The sequence below is a fragment of the Talpa occidentalis genome, unplaced genomic scaffold, assembly GCF_014898055.3.
Source record: "Talpa occidentalis isolate TD23 unplaced genomic scaffold, MPIMG_talOcc4v2.1 talOcc4.9, whole genome shotgun sequence".
Classification (NCBI taxonomy): Eukaryota; Metazoa; Chordata; class Mammalia; order Eulipotyphla; family Talpidae; genus Talpa; species Talpa occidentalis.
This window is the reverse complement of record NW_023605305.1, coordinates 15,395,408-15,413,223: the sequence shown is the minus strand read 5'-3', so window position 1 is coordinate 15,413,223 and position 17,816 is coordinate 15,395,408. Positions and strand designations below refer to the sequence as shown.

At 59.7% G+C, this 17,816-nt stretch overlaps 2 protein-coding genes across 2 annotated transcripts; one reads left to right on the top strand and one right to left on the bottom strand.

Moving 5' to 3' along the window:
- Window positions 1–221: 221 nt before the first annotated feature.
- TENT5B (terminal nucleotidyltransferase 5B) lies at window positions 222–6,358 on the top strand. Its single transcript, XM_037500355.1, has 2 exons — window positions 222–485; window positions 5,328–6,358. The coding sequence occupies exons 1-2, from the start codon at window positions 222–224 to the stop codon at window positions 6,342–6,344; spliced, it is 1,281 nt and encodes a 426-aa protein (XP_037356252.1). The 3' UTR covers window positions 6,345–6,358.
- An 8,809-nt stretch (window positions 6,359–15,167) lies between these two features.
- On the bottom strand, window positions 15,168–15,860 carry TRNP1 (TMF1 regulated nuclear protein 1). The gene has a single exon (XM_037500179.1). It carries the CDS (start codon window positions 15,858–15,860, stop codon window positions 15,168–15,170), a length of 693 nt encoding a protein of 230 aa, XP_037356076.1.
- Between the last annotated feature and the right edge of the window lie 1,956 nt (window positions 15,861–17,816).

Sequence of the window (17,816 nt, the reverse complement as noted above, 5' to 3'; positions counted from 1 at the left end):
AGTCGCCCGCGGCCTATAAGAGTCCCCCGGGCCCGCGGCGCCCGGCTCTGGGGTCGGCCGGTCGTCGCGGGCGGAGGCGCGCCCTGGGTCCGCCGAGCCGTAGCTGCCGCCCCGTCGCTGCAGCCGTGCCCCGCGCCTCGGCCCCAGCCCCGGCGCTCTCCCTGCCCTCTTTCCCCTACCCACCCCCCGGTTTCTGCCGTCGGGGCCCCGGGGCCAGGCCAATGATGCCGTCGGAGAGCGGAGCGGAGAGGCCGGACCGCGCGGCTGTGCAGATGGGGAGCGCGGCAGCCTCGGCGGGGGCCACGGCGGCCCCGGCCGGCGGCGGCCCCGACCCAGAGGCCGCATCGGCATCCCCCGGACGGCACCTCAGTAGGCTGGGATGGCCACAGGTGAAGCGGCTGGACGCGCTCCTGAGCGAGCCCATTCCCATTCACGGGCGCGGCAACTTCCCCACCCTAAGCGTGCAGCCCCGGCAAATCGTGCAGGTGAGAAAGCGCCTGGCGCGGGTACAGGGCCCTTGTACTCTGAGCTTCTGGCTGGAAGGCGCTCGTATTCTGTTCGATTTGCTGGACAGCTAGGGACGACGGGGCTCGGGAATGGCACGCCCCGAAGGCGCACGCACATCGACGTGCGTTCCTCTACTCGAGGAGGAAGAGCAGAGCCCCTGCTCCCTGCACTGCAGTATCCCGCTCCACTGGGTTTTCCCATCCCTCGCCCCTGGGGGACCCTGATTCCACCCCCTCCGACCACTGGGGGGAGGGACAGAACTGGCTGCCTGTGAGAACTAAAGATGCCAGGCAGCCCTGGATGGGTAGGTGCGCATGTTTGGGTCCAAAATGGAAATTCAGAGAAATCCTGGCAAGATTCCTTCCCTCTCAGCTGGGAGGAGATTCATGAAGCCCCAGGCCAGAGCTCATGCTTGCACCCCAGAGGGCAACATCGGTGTCCAGTTTAGGTGTTTTTCTCCCGGAGACTGGAAATGAGGGCCAGCCAGGTCTCAGGCTCCAAGCCCCATCTCTCTCTACTTCGAAAACAAAGGAGTTCTGGCAGCCTCTCCCCTTCTCAGACTCTTTCCCTTTACCTGGCCCTCAGCCACCCTAAAATTACTCTTTCACGAGTGTAATCCAGGCACTGTCTGAAATACTAGAATATGGCATTTACTGTACCCGTATTATAGCTGGGAAAGTCGAGGCCCCGACAGGGACTGTGGGCTGTCTGAGAGGTAAAAATCAAACCTAGAAAATCTTGGGTCTGCAGGAGCGTGCTGCTGCAGGTTCAAGGTTCCCCACCCCTTACCCAGCTCCCAAGACTCAGCTACTAGTTCTTAAGGGAATCCTCTGATAGAAGAAGCAGAAAATTCAGTCACAACCCCTGTGCCTTCCCACCTGCTGATGGCCTTTCTGGGAAGGGGCCAGCCCAGCTATATGCAGCAGGCACTCTCCTGCCTCCTGCTGCCTTCTCTTCCAGCTTCCACACAGCGGGGAGGGGTGCTTGCTGGGGGATTATCTGGCCCTTCCTTCCAAGGAATGGGAGGAGGTGGGGGCAGATTCTCTAGCGCTGACTCACCCACAGCCCCAGTACTGCTCCATGAGGCATTCCTGGCCTGCTGCTGTCATGTAGTAATTAGGAAGCCAGTTGAGGCTTTTCTCCCCAAGACAGTCATGTCAACCTCAGGGCTCCACTTGCTGTACCTCCAAGACTGTGGTTCCTGGCATGGTCAAAGGGGTGGGGGGGACCAGTGGGAGAGTCCCCTGTGCAGGTACAAGGGGTGCCCTGGAAGGGAAGTTCCTGCCCGTCAGTAGGGTCCAAACTGCCTTTCTTGCCCCCCTGGGCCAAGCCCTGCTCAGGACACTAGGGGCACAGATGTGACATTTCGTCCCCCTGCCTTCCAGGTGCTTCCAGCCAGCAGGGAGACTGCCTGTCGATAGGAACTGACTTTATAATTTACCAGTAGTACAATGTCCCTCTAGACTAGGGTCAGAGATAATCCAGAACTGAAAGCCATGGATAGTGAGGGTGGGGGGTATGAGGGGCAGCAGAAGCTCCAGAGTTGGACTGGGAAGTGGGACATCTCGCTTTAGGGCCTGTTGTCAATGCCATTTGATGGGTCCAGGGTCCCCATCTGTTCAATAGACTGCTCTCTAACCCCTTTCTAGTTCTAGAATCTAAAGGAAACATGTATCTTCACCTGGCCTAGACAGTTGTCTGCACAGGGAAGAAAGTCTGTCCCCTGGCAGGATCTGCAGCAGGCAGCTTCACAGGCTTTGGGCTGTGTGTGTGAGTGTGCTTATGTGTGTGTGTGTGTGTGTGTGTGTGTGTGTGTGTTGGGGGGCAGAGATGGAAGCTGCTGGGACACTGGCTGTTAACTTTGGGCCTTTTGCCTGTGCAGAGTTGTCCCATAATTCAAGAATTGGAAATGTTCTCCTTTACCCCCACAGATCTAAGCTGCTAGAGATGCTGTTAGCTCTTGTTTCTGGGCCAGAGGGACCTAGTCTCCTACAGGTGGCTCCCCAGCCCATGGTTCCGGAAGACGTGGTTCTTACTAAGCCTGGCCACTTAGTGGCTATGTGATCCTGGACAAGTCCTTTGCTTTCTCTGCATCCAGAGAATTGAATCAGGCGATGTGGTCTCTCCAGCGGCAGCCAGTGTCACTGGCTGCACCCACAGTCTCCCTGCAGGTCTCAGCAGCAGCCTGGAGCAGAATGGTTCTGGGGAGGGACCTTAACACAGGGGTACAGCCACTGCCCCCTCCGTGGCTGGAAAGTCTGATTCAGGAGGCACCAAGTGGCTCTGCAGTCCTTGGGTGTGGCAGTATCTGGGGACTGCCTGCCAAGCTGGCTGTAGTCATACCTGGGAAAGAGACAACAGCCTCTGGCTGCCTGACACAGCTGGTCCTATGGCCTGACGCAGGCAGTTTAATGAGGGTACTGATTCCTACTCACCAAGCCAGATGCCATGCCCTGGGGTGGGCACTGAGTAAGGATCCATCAGCTCTAATGGGACTCGGAGAGGGGGTTAGTCTGCTCCGCAGGTCTGGCAGGGTCCTAGGGACAAGGTCTTGGGCTCACTTCTCTCCTGAGCTACCCAGGACCAGCGCAGCTGTTCAGGGTGTGGGTTAGAAGTCCCAGAGGCTGCACTGAAGCAACTGGCCCCTCACCTAGCACCTCCCCTGTCTGTCTGGCCAAGGCGTCCCCTAACCGCCACCTTCAGTTCTCCAACTACTCCCGTTCTGGGTGTCACTGACTGAAACTGTACAAGGAGAGAGGATTAAAACCTTGATTTCTTGTCTCTGCGACATTACCCTGGGACAATAATATGGTAGAAAGAAAAGAGATTTTGGAGTCAGCCATACCTAGATCTGAAACGCTGTCCCTCTGTACCCCCACACATCTAAGCTGCTAGAGAGGCTGTTGATTCTCCTTTCTGGGCCACAGGGACCCAGTCTCCTGTAGGCGGCCCCCCAGCCCATGGTTCTGGAAGACTTGGTTCTTACTAAGCCTGCCCACTTATTGGCCTTGTGAGCCTCAGTTTCCCCTTCTGTAACTTGGAGATCATAAAGAGGTAGCCACCATAGAGTCCGGTGAGACGGTCCTAAGAGGTGCCTGACCAAAATTCCTCTCCCCCCTAACAGTCCCCTTGTTCCTGATGGCCAGTTGCTTTCCCCCTGTTAGCCAGACCCTATCTTCCCCTAGTCAGGAGCCTCCTCCAGGAAGCCTTCCTTGAGGGAGCCGCCCGCCTCAGATTGCCCCACTGCGGCTTGCCTCCTCAGCACTTGGGTGCATTCTTTGCAGTAATTCCCCAGCAGGCGAGGAGGGCAGCCTGGCAGGGCGCTGACTTGGCAGCGAGGCGGGGCTGCAGAATCACCCAGGGGGAGGAATGCTGCCTGGGCACTTTCAGGGATGGTGTGGGGAGCACCAGGCTGGCTGGAAAAACCAAGTGTCCAGCCCAGCTCCTCACTTCTTCTCACCCCGGAGTGTCCTGGGCACAGGAAGATGCCTCTGGCTAAGGGAACAAGTTCCAGATAACTTACAGGCTTGCTGCCACTTTGCCTGTGTCGTCAGATGGAATCTGCCACATCTCTTCCCACTTGGCTTGGGAGGCGTCCTGGCATCCCGGCTCCTCCCTCACCCCAGCAGAAAGGGTCTGGGTTTAATGTGCAGCCCTGCTGTTTCCGAATGTCTTCCCCCCTGAAACCTGGGTGTTTTCCCACTGTAAACCCCAGTTTCCTCCTTTGTAAAATGATTGATATTTTCCTCCCCGGGTAATTGCAAAGATGAATGAAGAGGAATGTGTCATGCCTAGTCAAAAGAGCGTGCGTAGACTTGAGAATCCAGCTGACTTGGTTCTGCTCACAGTCTTGCTGCCCTCTGACCTTGGACATGTGTCCTAACCTCTGTGTGCCTCAAGTCCCCTGTGTTTAAATTAGATGATGGTACTCAGCACAGGGTGACTGTGAAGGTTAGCGTGGAATGCATGTGAACAGCCAGTTCCATTCCCAACACACTAAGCATCACGCCTGGCACAGACTGTCTCACTTACAGATTTTGAGAGGTGGAAGAGCCTAGTAGTAAAGACATGGACCCTGTCTGGGTTCAATTCTCTACATTTACCAGCAGTGTGACCTTGGGCTAGTCAGCTGGCCCTTCTCCACTTCTATTTCCCCATCTGTAAAGTGGGACCAATAGAACTTAGCCTCATAGGGTTATTGTGAGAATTATGTGAGTTTATATCTTAATGTCTCCAGTGCTTGCTTCAGGGCCTGGCCTTTAGTGAATTCTTTGTGTGTGTGTGTGTGTTTACTATCGTGTTTGTTTGTTTGTTTTAAGATTTATCTTATTTATGCATACAAGATCTGGGGTACAGGCCAGAGGTGTGGGGGGTGAGAGGATTCACCAGAGACAGAGTGGGGAACAGAACAGGCAGACTGACTGAAGTACACTGCTGAGGGGAGCAGCAGGCGAGAGAGGAGAGGTCTGTTGCGCCATGTGGGTAGCTCCCTGGCAGGCCGGGATCGAACTGGTGCTGCAGTGGCTGCCAGCAGCTTGCTAGCGCTGTCTTTAAGCCCTGCGCCACCAGGAAGGCCCCTGCTATGGTCATTGCTGATCCTTTGAGTCATTCCTCCACAAGGGCCATTCTCCAGATTAGGGGATGAGGCTTCTTTACAGAATTAAGTGACTTTCGAAAGTCCTTACTTATCCTCAACAGCCAGGAAGTGGTCCAAAGCCGTCCCCTCAACACCCTCAATCATAATGACCACCGTGACTCTTCCACGGAAGGGCGGGCCACCCGGGACCCAGACTGCTGACCCCTCTCCCTCCCGCCCGCAGGTGGTCCGCAGCAGCCTGGAGGAGCAGGGACTCCAAGTGCACGGGGTGCGGCTGCACGGCTCAGCTGCCAGCCACGTGCTGCACCCCGAGAGTGGCCTGGGCTACAAGGACCTGGATCTGGTGTTCCGGGTGGACCTGCGCAGCGAGGCGTCCTTCCAGCTGATCAAGGAGGTGGTGCTGGCCTGTCTGCTGGACTTCCTGCCCGCCGGGGTGAGGCGGGCCAAGATCACGCCGCTGACGCTCAAGGAGGCCTATGTGCAGAAGCTGGTCAAAGTGTGCACGGACACTGACCGCTGGAGCCTCATCTCGCTGTCCAACAAGAGCGGCAAGAACGTGGAGCTCAAGTTTGTGGACTCGGTCAGGCGCCAGTTCGAGTTCAGCGTAGACTCCTTCCAGATCCTGCTGGACTCCCTGCTGCTCTTTAACCACTGCTCGTCCACGCCCATGTCCGAGACCTTCCACCCCTCCGTGATCGGCGAGAGCCTGTACGGGGACTTCCACGAGGCCCTGCAGCACCTGCGCCACCGAGTCATCGCCACGCGCAGCCCCGAGGAGATCCGGGGCGGGGGTCTGCTCAAGTACTGCCACCTGCTCGTGCGGGGCTTCCGGCCGCGCGCGGGCACCGACGTGAGCGCCCTGCAGCGCTACATGTGCTCGCGCTTCTTCATCGACTTCCCGGACCTGGCGGAGCAGCGGCGCACGCTGGAGCGCTACCTGGAGGCCCACTTCAGCGGGGCCGACGCCGCCCGCCGCTACGCCTGCCTCGTGACGCTGCACCGGGTGGTCAACGAGAGCACCGTGTGCCTCATGAACCACGAGCGCCGCCAGACCCTGGACCTCATCGCCGCGCTGGCGCTCCAGGCGCTGGCCGAGCAGGGCCCGGCCGCCACCGCCGCCCTAGCCTGGCGCCCGCCCGACGGGGTGGTGCCTGCCACGGTCAGTTACTACGTGACCCCCGTGCAGCCTCTGCTGGCCCGGGCCCACTCCGCCTACCCCACCTGGCTGCCGTGCAACTGACTCGGACCCTGGCCAGTAGGGGCTGGGCCGCCCCAGAGCCTGTGGAGGTCTTGACAGGAGACAGCAGCCTGTGCGGGGTGGCCCAGCATGCCGCGAGCTGGGCCTCTGACTCAGACCCTGAGTGAGAGCCCTGCGGGCTCAAGGCCGAACTGGGTTCCTGACAGATGGACCCTTCACACATTTGGACTAGCATGATTGGGGGGGCGGGGGGCAGGGGCTATTTCTCTTGAGGGTCAGTTGCCTTCAGGAGGTAAAGCATTTTGGGGTGGTAGCCTCCATGCCTATGGTCTTGGTTGATTCCTGTGGCCTGAAAAGGCTCTTTTTGGCTAGGACCAACCTGTAGTGATCCCAGCCGCTCTGGGGGCCTGCAGGCCACACAGCCGCTAAGGTGTGGTTTGTTAAGGGAGCTACCCACTTTCAGTCTGGTTGGTCTGACCTGGCTAATCACTGAGAAGAGGGAAACTGAGGTATGACGCCGCTACCAGGACTGGGAGAGAGAAAAGTTGAATTCAGTCCCTGACTCCCTACTCGGAGCTGTCCGACCAGCAAGGGCAGGAGCCAAGCAGCCTGGGGCAGGTTCCGGACCATGCGCCTCCCTGTGTGTTGCTTCCTGCTGCCGGAAAGCTTGCTCTTCAGGGGATGCAGGCCTGATATGGGACCTCACTTGGACCAGGGGAGCCCTGACCCGTCTCCTTTTCCGTCCTAGATTTGTTACTATTTTGCACTCTTAGCACCTGCCAATAAAGATTGTCCACACTGAGTCGAGCACCAAGTTTTCTCCCTGGAGGACCTTCCCTGCCGTGGCAGCCGGCTGCCTCCCCAGCCTGAGTGTGGCTTGCACTATGGGAGGGGGGTTCTGGCTGCGGGGGTTGGGGAGAGGAGGTCTGAGTCCTTGACTGTGGCTGGGGGAAATCCCTCTCCTTCCCTCACTGTCAGTCCCAGCCTGAAATTGTGCTAAGAGCTCAGGTGCACACGTGTGACTCACACCTGCACGTCGCGTCCCTGGTTAAAGAGTATGTCAACTTTTTTTTAACCTGGAATCCTAATGACTGTGTACTTAGCCTCACATTTCAATGCTCAGGGCTGCTTGACCCCCAGCTCTGCCCAGCGTACCCCACGCATTCTCAGGAAGCAGGTACAGAACAAGCTGGGCTGGAGACCCCTCCAGGCAGGGGTCCGGGAGGGCCTCCCTCCCTCACCACCAAGTGCTGAGGGCACACTGGCTTGTTCTGAGCAGGTTCCCTAGAGGGCCAAAGGGTCTCCTTTCCCAGCCCGGCCGGGGGGAGGGCATGCCAGCTGTCTGGGAGTGAATGTCAGGGAGCTGTTCCCTCCGGGCATCAGCCAGTCATGGTCTTGGACGCTGCCCACTGTTTACCCAGCCTCTTTGATCCAAGGATTGCATAGCCCTTAACATATTCATCCTCATTAGGGGCCTCTGAAGTGGTAGCTTTGATGGGTCCAGCCAGGGTGGAAAAAACAAGGCCGCAGAGGAGGCCCCAGGTCGCCAGGTGAGTCCTACCACCTTACCTGCTCAGTGGGTCCCTGTGGGTGTCCCAGCCGCTACTGCTGCTGGCTTCAAAGTGACCAGAAGGTAAGTAGAAAGGCTTATCTTTGCCTGATGACCTAACACAGACCACCCAGGCCGTGCACACCCACCTAGGGTTCTGGAAAGGAACTAAGCTTGTCCCAGCTCCTGATTCAGACATGACGCAGTGCTCACCACATAAGCACACAGGCTTAGCTGGTTGGGTGAGGAGTGGGGTTCACCTGAAGGTGAGTGTTTAGAGGGTACGAATGTCAGAGGCCTGTGTGGGACATGTGTACACGCTGCCTCAGCCTGTGCCAGCTGCCCCTCTAAGAGCTGGGGAGACACCAGCAAACAGAAGACCAAGACAGCTGTCCTCATGAAGATTACATTCTAGTGGGACAGAGAAAAAATCAACCAGATAGCTCTTAGGTCAGCAATGCTGAAAAAGGTGTAGCAAAGGAGTCTAAGTGCTGGAGATTGCAGGACGTCAGGGTGGACTTCATTGAAAGGGCAACACTGGAACCAAGACTGCAAGGCAAGGAAAGCGAGGCACGTGGGTGTCTGAGGACAAAGCATCTGGCAGAGGGGAGGCGTCTTGCCGGGCACGGGTGCTGCAGCCAGCACCCACGGGCAGCAGAGGTGGAGACTGGGGGCAAGGATTTCCAAGACAGTAACCATTTCCGGAGTGCTCTGCTCTAGGCCAGGCGCTAAGTGCTTCCCTATCTGCATGTCTCATTTCATCCTCACCTGCCAGGAAGAGCAAAATTTTTTAATATTTTATATAATTCTTACATCATTTTTCATTTGGAGCAAGATATTTTAGACAAGGAAACAGAAGCCAGGAAAGTCAGAGGTTTGTCTGAGTCCAGAACCGTTGCTGTTAGCCCCGCACCATCCTGCCCCTACACGGTCACTGACTTCACATGGATGACACTCGACCGTCCTGTACATGTGTGACGGGGCAGGTGACAACTTGTCGTCTTGTGACATTTGCCACTGGGTATGGCCATGGCAGCATCGGGCAGGGTGCCAAGATGTACATTTTCTTGACGCGCACACGTCAGGAAAGCCATGGCTTGTGGGGACCGTGCCAGAGGCCTGTGGCAGCAGGCATGCCTGTGGGCGTGTGGGAGGGGGTGCAGGGTTTCCGGGCGTGAGAGAAACACTCAGTGGCTGGCATTGTTCCTCTGCTGGATAATTCCCGCAGCCATCTGAGAGGGCTAGCGAGGCAGGAATCAAGAACTGGGAATCCGAGCCAGACAGGGGAAGGCTAAGGGAGGAAAGCCCCAGTCCCACCCTTACGGGTGGGGGAGCCGAGAGGGAAGATGCATTGCTCTGATCTTCTGGGAACAAGATGCACCCCTGGGTTGTCCACTCCCATCCCACTCTCCACCCTTCTCCCAGCCCTGTGCCCTGGAGTGGCTGACTTTCATGGACTGGGCATCAATAGCACCCTTGTTCCCTGCCTTCCCTGTTGGGTTAGGCCAATGAGAGTCCCCAGAAGGTTGGAGAGAGGAGAATGGGGTGTTTATTCCCCTGCTCCCTCCCCACCAGGTTGCCATGGTTGGCTACATGTCTCAGAGGCCACGGATGCGTCAGGGGGCCCCTCCACTGCACTCTGAACTCCGAGTCACCAGCCCTGCTCGTTGTAAAAGCTCCTCACTGTGGCGAGCCCCTAGAACGGAACACCTCTTGTTAGTTTCTGCAGCCCAGCCCACAGCTTTGGAAACAGCCCCTTTCTGAAACTTCCCAGTGTGTCCTGTCTCCTGCCAGGGCCCGGACTGACAAACAGGCCCCTGCACACGGTGGACAGTGTCGGCGTAGTCCCCAACCTTCCTCCAGGGATCAGTTGTCATAACGAGCTCACCACCTCCTTGGGGGTGTCATCCAATCCCATCCCCTAGCTTCCTTATCACATCCTGAATCAGGAGGACTTCCTGGAGAGGGTGGGCTTGGAACCAGGTGAAGGGAGAAATCAGCCTGAAAATCGGTCAACAGGCCCGCAGTGCCAAAGAAAACTGCTCAAGGAACTGGCAACTTAAGAGTCTGACAGACACCAAGGAAGGGCAGCGAGGACACCTGCAAAGTAAACCTCAGAGCCGCACACAAGTATCTCACGTTGCTGAAATTTATTCCTCCTGAATGTACAATCCGGGGACTGACTCAGTGCACGTTCGTTTTGCGGAATTCTACAAGTTCTGGGCTGCGTGAGTAAATGTGCCCCCTTCCCTCTAGCGTCAGGATAGTTGAATAAATGTGCATCCTTTTTTCATTGAAAACTTAGCTTAGACTATGTTGCCACCACCTCTTCTCAAGAAAGGGGTCCCCCCAAAAGCTGGTCATCTTCCGGAGAGGCCACAGGCGCGCTCCCACACAGACGGCAAGGACAGCGCGCGAGGGACACGAGGGATTTCTCAGACCAGCGTTTTGCCCTCAAAGAGGACTCCCAGCGCTGTCAGACTGAGGGGATCCGGCTACCAAATGGGGGCGCCTGATGATGCTGTGATCGTGTAAGAATGATGGCTACATTTTTAGAAGAAATCCTTTGTTTTCACGTCGGCAAAGTAGGCTGCACCCCTAGATGATCTGACCGTCTCAGAACCTGCTGTGACACCGCACTTGAGAGCCAAAGTCCAATGTGACACATAGGAAGAAATTCATAGTACAGGCAGCTCCCCCAGAATCCAGGCCCCTGCCCCTGTAAAGCCAGGGGCTCCTGGGAAGTGAGGAGAGCGCCCAGTTGGTGCAGGGGCGACTGCAGAAATCTTCCTGAAAGGGGAACCCAGGGAAGAATCCAGGAGCGCAGGTCCGGGTAGAGGCTCCAGAAGCCGGAGAGGAGAAGCTGGAAAGGATCATTTCAAGAGCTTTAATCACCTCCTTCCCGCAGCCGCCCAGCCCCACCCAACTCTTCAATATCTCCCTCCTTAAGAGGGGCCTTGGAGGGGGTGGCGGCTCTCGGGGGAGCCAGAGGTTCCCTGGGGCCTCGGTGCTTGGCTGGGATCCCCACTGGTCTGAGCAGCTGGAATGGAATGTTCCTGGGATGAAAGGCCAGTCCCCTCCTCCACCTCTCTCCTTATGGGGCGCCCCAGGGCCTAGGGCAGGGGGAGAAGAGGGACGGGTTCTGGGACTCCTGATATGGTGATGCTTTGGAGGAGAAGGGAAGGCCCCTCGCTGGGGGCTCTGTCCCAGCAGTCCCTCCCAGAAACATGAGAAGTCTGCACTAGGTGCTCGGTACTTAGTGTGACTTCACATTTACTATTCGGAAGTTACCTCCCGCCTAGCTCCCTTAATACAAGAATTGGCTCAGAGAAAGGAAGCCGTTTGCCCCCCTCTCTCGGCTAAGAAGTCCAGGCCAGAACTGAGTCCCAGGAGTCTCCAAACCTGGGGCACTTGCTGCCCCATGACAGAGCCTGCCACCCTCCTCCTCCGCCACCCCAAGCAGGCCAGCTCAGGGGTGCAGGGAGGGGAGGCAGCCCTCTAGAGCAAGCCCAGGCCCGAAGCCGCCTTGGACTGCCCTTACAAGGCCAGGTGTGCTGACTCAGCCTGACTCATCCCCAAGAGCCCAGACAACCCAGATGGGGAGCCAGCCCCTGGGGTTGTGCCGACATTTTGGGGTGCTATCCCTCCAGCATCTCATTACATCCCTCCCCAGAACTAACAACCAACCAGGAGTCACTGTACCTAGACTTAAAGATGAGAGCCCAGAAATACCAGCACATGGAGCCTCATTAGCCCGATGAATGAAAAGCTACATACATAGTCTAAAGTCTACGAGATCCCCTCTGGCTGGTTCTATGTCCTTGGGCAGGATCCCTGCCCTCCCTGACCCTCGCTTTCCTCATCCCTGGGCATGGGGATACTAACGCTGGCTGTGCAGAGCAGCTGGGAGCACTGAAACAGATTATGGATGTAAAGTGTTTATTTAGTCCAGTGCCTGGTATAGAGGAGGTGGCTCGTATATTATTCCAGAGCCACTGATTCTCTCCCCCTATCACTCCTGGTCAGGGTGTATAAGAAATAGGTTGGGGAGGGCCACCCTGGTGGCGCAGGGGTTAAGTCCCAGGGCTATTGCCAGCCACTGTGGCACAGGTTTGCTCCCCCTGCCAGGGATGGTGCAGCAGGCCTCTCCTGACTCACCCGCTGCTCCCCTCAGCAGTGGATTTCAGTGGATCTGCTTGTTCTGTTCCCCACTCTGTCTCTGGTGAATCCTCTCACCCCCGGCACCTCTGGCCCACACCCCAGTTCTTGTATGCATAAATGCTCAAAAAAGATATATAGGCTGGGGATCTCACAGCTTTCTCAAACACCTATTCCCCTGCCCTGACTACAAAGCCAAGAGCCCCTCCTTCAGCTACCAGAAGCCAGGGTAGCGGGTTTTCCTCTGGGAGGTGGGCCTGTACAGACCGTGCGCTGCAGGCCTGCAGCATCTCACCATCAGACCACCTTGGTTCCCAGGACAGGGCGTTCTGTTAAATTATCACTGTTAGAAATCTGTGAGGCATGAACTGAAGATAACAGAAGCAACCACTTTCCAGGAATGTCTTTCCTGATGGACCTTTTCCCAGAGATTCAGGGCCCTCCCCAACCAAAGGGTCTCTCTACACTCCTCTAAGTGACCACTACCGCTGGACCCGTAAAGCTCAAGGTCCAGGAAGCCTATGCCACCCTGCACCCTACCGTGCAAGAGGCTGGTTGGGGCCAGGGACACTAGGGAACTGAACCAGCTCCAGGCCACACCCCCAAACCCGGGACATGGCCCCACACCGCCCTCTGGTGGCAGCACTCAGAGAAGCCCTCCCAAGGCCGGGACCAGCCAGAGAGGCACAGGGGAGCTCCCACAAGCCCCTGACTAGAAACCCCAACTCGCCTCCCAAGTCTCAGATCCTCTCATTTTCCATTTCTGAGGCCCCAAATTCACTACTGACCACCCATGTTCTCGAGATCCCCTATACTCTGCCCAGTTCCTTGGGATGGGTCCATCAAGCAAGTGTGTCTCTTTCCCAGGTGCTAGTTATTTGTCTTAAACAGTCCTCCCCAGAGGGTCCCCTGTGTTGGTGACCGCCAGGGGAGACTGCCCGGAGAAGGGCTGCAAGATACAGCCCTCAAAAGCAGAAACCCTCTGCTCAGGGATGTTATTGAGCCCCAGGACTGCAGTCAGCAATGCTGGCTAACTGGAGCAAATACAGCGTCCTGGAGAGGGCCTGGGGTGGGCCAGGCAGGTCTGGGGAGGGGGCTTTCACTACTGGGCTGACAGAAGTGGGCAGAACTTGAGCCAGGGACTGGGGTTCAAGTCACCAAGTGTCGCGTGGCCTGGCCTAAGGCCTTGGTGAGAAGCAGTGGGACATCTGGAAGTGGAGGGAGGGGACAGACCTGCCCCCCGAGGACACCAGGACCATCTCCATTCCCCCCAACATAGATGCACACAGCACCGTCTCCAGCAAAAGCCATCTCTAAGTCCCTACCACGCCCCTCCAAACCAGGACAGAGCTGATTACCAATAAATCCCAGAGAAAGGCAAGGCTGCGATGGCAGGAAGCACTTTACACCATTAGCTAAAAGCTTCTCTGGACCAAGTGCGCTTCCCCTGTGCAACCCAGAAAACAAACAGCCCTGGCGGCTGTCCAGCACTGCAGCCAGAGCGCCTCACTGCACCTCCAGGAAGCCCTTGTCCCCTCTGGGCCTCTAGACCGCAAATGACCCAAGTGGCTTCAGCAGCCTCTCCCTCCCTGGGAAGGCTAGAGGATGCCAGGGGTCTCCACTGCTCCTCCGGTGCCCGTGTTCTCTCACTCTGAGATGTCCTCCTGGACTTCTCTTTCCCAGCAAAGAATGGGTTGAGGAAGGCCAGGTGTTCACTGAGCAGCCAGTCCCAAATCTTGGCCCAGAGGGAGAGGAAAGGCGGTGGGACACGGCTCAGGGGAAAGCCCCTGGCTCTGCCTTTCAGGGTAGAGCAGGATTGTAGGATTAAACCAGATTCCCATGACTGCCATTCTCACCCCCTTCTCCCCACCCCAAGCCCACCCTGGGGAGGGACAGTTGTGTTCAGAGAGGGACTGAGGCCGCTGGCCCATGGAGGGGACAGAGTTGTTCTAGGGCACACAGCAGATGGCCGACACCCTCTCTAGCCCCTGCCTTTGGGCAGGGAAGGACACACGGTGTCCTGGGACACACATAGGCCAGAGGCCTAGTTCTGTCCCTCAATGGCATGTGACCTTGCCACGCGGAACTAAGGACTAGAACTCACCAGCAAAAGCAGTGGCTGTTTCTAGGTGTGACTTAAGAGAGTAAAACAATCTTCTGTGACTTATAGAGAAAGGACTCTTGCTCTGTCAACCTCAGCAAAGTGCTCCCTGGAGGTGAAGCACCCCCCACCTTCCCAGACTGCCAGTGAGGCTGCAGTGAACCCAGCCAGCAGATCTCATTTCAGATCTGGCCCTTTAAGGCCCCCCTCTCTAGAAGTCGATTACATACCTGCCCCCTTGGGGCCTGTTAAAGGATGTCACCTGGCTCCATCCCTGGCAGGGCCATCTCAGAGGTTGGGAGGGGCTGGCCCTAGGAGAGCAGGTAAGGCCTGACAGCCGCCAAACACCCCCCCTGCTTATCTGAATCAGGCTGAACTAGTAAAGCTGCCTGCGGTCACGAGAAAGATCTGTGCCCTAGGAGGGACCAAACTGGAACAAATCCTCAACCTCTCCGAGATTCCACCTCCCTAAATGGGGAAAGGGATCTCCGAAGAATCCAGTGGCACTTACTGTGCCAGCAGCCACCCATCCTGCACCCGCATTCCGTCCGCAGCAGGTATGGAGCCTGGCGGCAGACAGCAGAGCCTCAAGGGCAAGCATCGTCTTACAGCGCCACGAGACACCCCCCCACCCCGAAAAGCAGCAAGCGGGTGGGGAGGTGCTGAGTCAGCACCGCAGGCTCCACTGGCCAGAGTTTGCCGCTGGACCTCCTGGGATCTAAACACCCTCAATTTGTCCAACTTTATAATGGGGACTTGATGCTGCCCCCTCGCTCCCGGGCAGTCTGGAGAGGGCGCAGTGGAAATGGGCTTTAGCAGGGTCCCAGCAAAAGACTCCGGGCCCCAGGGAAGGGAGATTAGGGACCCCGCACCACCCCGCTCCGCACCCCTCCGACGCACCCGCCACGAAGACCGCACCTCAGCCTCCTTTACGGGGCCCCCCGGCCCCCGAGCGCGTCTCCCTGCGATCAGCCGGTCCATCCGCGTCCGCCATCCGTCGGTCGGCACCTCGGCGACGGCCCGGGGAGGGGGGGCGGCCGGGGACCCGCGGCCGAGGTCAGCGCTGCGGGGAGGCGGGGCCGCGGGGTGGGCTCCGGCGGAAGGGGGAGTCGGGCTCCGGGCCGTGGCCGCGCCGCAGGCGCCCGGCGCCCCAGGGCACGCAGCCACCCAGGCCGAGCGCCGAGGCGAGCAAGGCGGGCGGGCGGGCGCGGCGGCCGCGGCGCTGGCCCTTCTTGAGGCGCGAGCCGTGCGCCGCCAGGTACAGCTCGGCCTGCGCCACGCCGCCGCCCAGGCGGCCCAGGCTCTCGGCGCGGTGCGCCAGGCGCAGCTCGGCCGCCAGGAAGACGCGGTGCAGCTGCAGCACGCGGCTCTCCAGCTCCGACACCAGGCGCCGGCGGCCCTCCACCTCCAGCAGCCGCCGCCGCGCCTCCGCCAGCTCCAGCGCGCGGCCCCCCGCCCCCGCCGGCCCCGGGGCGCCGCCCGCCGGCCCCGCGCCCCCAGCGCCCCCGCTAGCGCCCGGGCGCCAGCGCTGCAGCTCCTGCCCCTCCGCCGAGCTCGCCGGCGCCGGGGCCGCCGCGGGCAGCGGCGAGGCCTGGGCGGGGCTGGGAGTCGAGGTCGGAGTTGGCGGCGCCGGCTCGGGGGAGGGCGCGGGGGAGGGCAGGGGCCCCCGGGGCGGCGGCGGCGGGGACCCGGGTTCCGCCGTGCCTTCCTGGGCCCCCGGGCCGCAGGCGCTGATGCGGCAGCCCGGCATCCCCCGCCCCCCCGGCGGTCTGCAGCGCGCGGTCTGCGGGGCCCGCGGGCCGCCCCCGCGCGGGGGAGGATGGACAGGGCGCGCGCGGAGAAGCGGCCGCAGCCCCCACGCCGGCGCCGCGCCGGGGCATTTATAGGGCGCGGGGCGGGGCGGAGGGCAGCACAGCCAATCAGAGGCCGGCGGTCCCGGCCCCGCCCCCGGCCCCGCCCTGCGGGGCGTTCCCAAGCCCCCGCCGGTCGCCGGTCCCTCGCCTGCCGGGCCCGCCTAAGGGCGTCGGGGCCCGTCCAGTCACCCCCGGATTTGGGGTGGGAAGGAGACCTCACCGCCTCTGGTCTGGCCAGAGCCCTGAGCAGGTGGCCCCCAGAAGGCAGGGCCTCCAGCCCCGCCTGCGCGCGGGTCTTGCCGGAGGCTGCGCTTTGAGGAGGGGAAGTCCAGGCTGGACTCTGGCGGCTGGACCCGGCGGGCGGAGGCTCCGGCCACCACGCGCGCCACGCCCGGCCGGCGTCCTGGCCGCAAGGCGGGCCCTCGCCAAGCTCCCTGCGGCAGACGAGGGGAAGGCGGAGTGTGACTGCGTGGGATCTGGCCAGGGGGGCCCTTCGCTTGCAGAACAGACCACGGTGCAGCTGCCAAGGCCGGCGCAGCTTTCACAGACCCCGCTGGCCCCCCCAGAGGAGCCCCCCCGGCCCTCTGTGCAAACTTCCCACGGCCCTGCCCCTGTTTGGTCCACCCAAAAGGTGTCCCCACACCTTTACAGGGAGGGGAGACAGACTCAGAGGGTGCAGTGGTGCTACGGTCACTCTGCTGGTGAGCGGCTGAAGCTGGACCCTAAATGGGACCAACTCGGCCATTCATGCCCGCCGTGGGCTCAGGCACGTGGGTCGCCATCCCGGCGGGAGCCTCCATGACCGGACTCCTGTCATCCCCGCAGGGTGATAGGGCTGGGCCTCGCCCTTTTCCCCCGGCGCAGAAGGGAACACACCTTGTCGTCCAAACCCTGGCCACACACCGCGGCCTGCCCTGCGCCGGGCAGGAGCATGGGCCGGAGGGCCAGGGCCGCTGAGCCGGACAGGCAAGACCTGCCGCTCGGCCAAAGTGCTGCGGGTGCGATGGGCGCCCTGCCCGGCCGGAGGAGGGCCCTGGCGAGGGCTGCGATCCCCTGCCCCACCCTGTTCTCCAAGCGCTTTCAGGAGCTTTAGCTTGAGTGATGGGGACTCGTGGGCGAGACAGCTCGGCTCCGAGAGGCAGCTCAGCAAGGAGTCAGAGAAGCAGGGGGGGGTCCATGAGGGGGCGCCAGACTCGGTAAAGAGGAAAAGGGGCGCGGGCGAGGGGAGGGTGTCGTGTCGGGGAGGGGCAGCGGAGGGTCGGGACGGGAGAGCCCACTGCAGGTGATCTGCTGGGGGCGGGGTTTAGAGGGGCGCCTTGGGCTAGAGCTGACTCCGAGGAGGGTGGGGGCTCAGGGAGGCAGGGGGTCTTACGGAGGATGACGGGCCCCGGAGTTGCCACGTTGCCCCCCACCAGGAGGAATGCACTGCTGAATGCGTCATCCCTTTAGAATGGTTTCGTTTGCGTCATCAAACTGTGTCTTTCTCTACGCAAAAGCCCCCCCCCCCCATCACAGCACCACCATCACCACTGTGATGAGATTGGCAGGTGATTTGTTTTCATCAGGCAGATCACTGCTTCCAACAACTTGTAGGGATGAATCAAGGAAAAGCAGGCCCGGATTTAACTGCCCTCACTCCCCACAGCAGCCAGCTCCAGGGAACCAGCCAGATCTGGGTCCAAATTCCACTCATACTGCCAAGCTGGGTGACCTTGGGCAAGCCATTTTTCTGAGTAGGCGATAACCTATTTATATCAAACGGGTGAATGTTCTCTGCCTTCTCGCAGCATCTCTAAGAGAGGGGCATCAGCAACCTTTTCTTCATGAGAAACCAGAGCCCAGAGAAGTGAAGA

Coding starts and splice junctions, on each gene's coding strand:
- TENT5B (XM_037500355.1), top strand. CDS start 222: ATGATGCCGTCGGAGAGCGGAGCGGAGAGGCCGGACCGCGCGGCTGTG. Junction 486..5,327: donor AGCCCCGGCAAATCGTGCAG/GTGAGAAAGCGC, acceptor TCCCGCCCGCAG/GTGGTCCGCAGCAGCCTGGA.
- TRNP1 (XM_037500179.1), bottom strand. CDS start 15,860: ATGCCGGGCTGCCGCATCAGCGCCTGCGGCCCGGGGGCCCAGGAAGGC.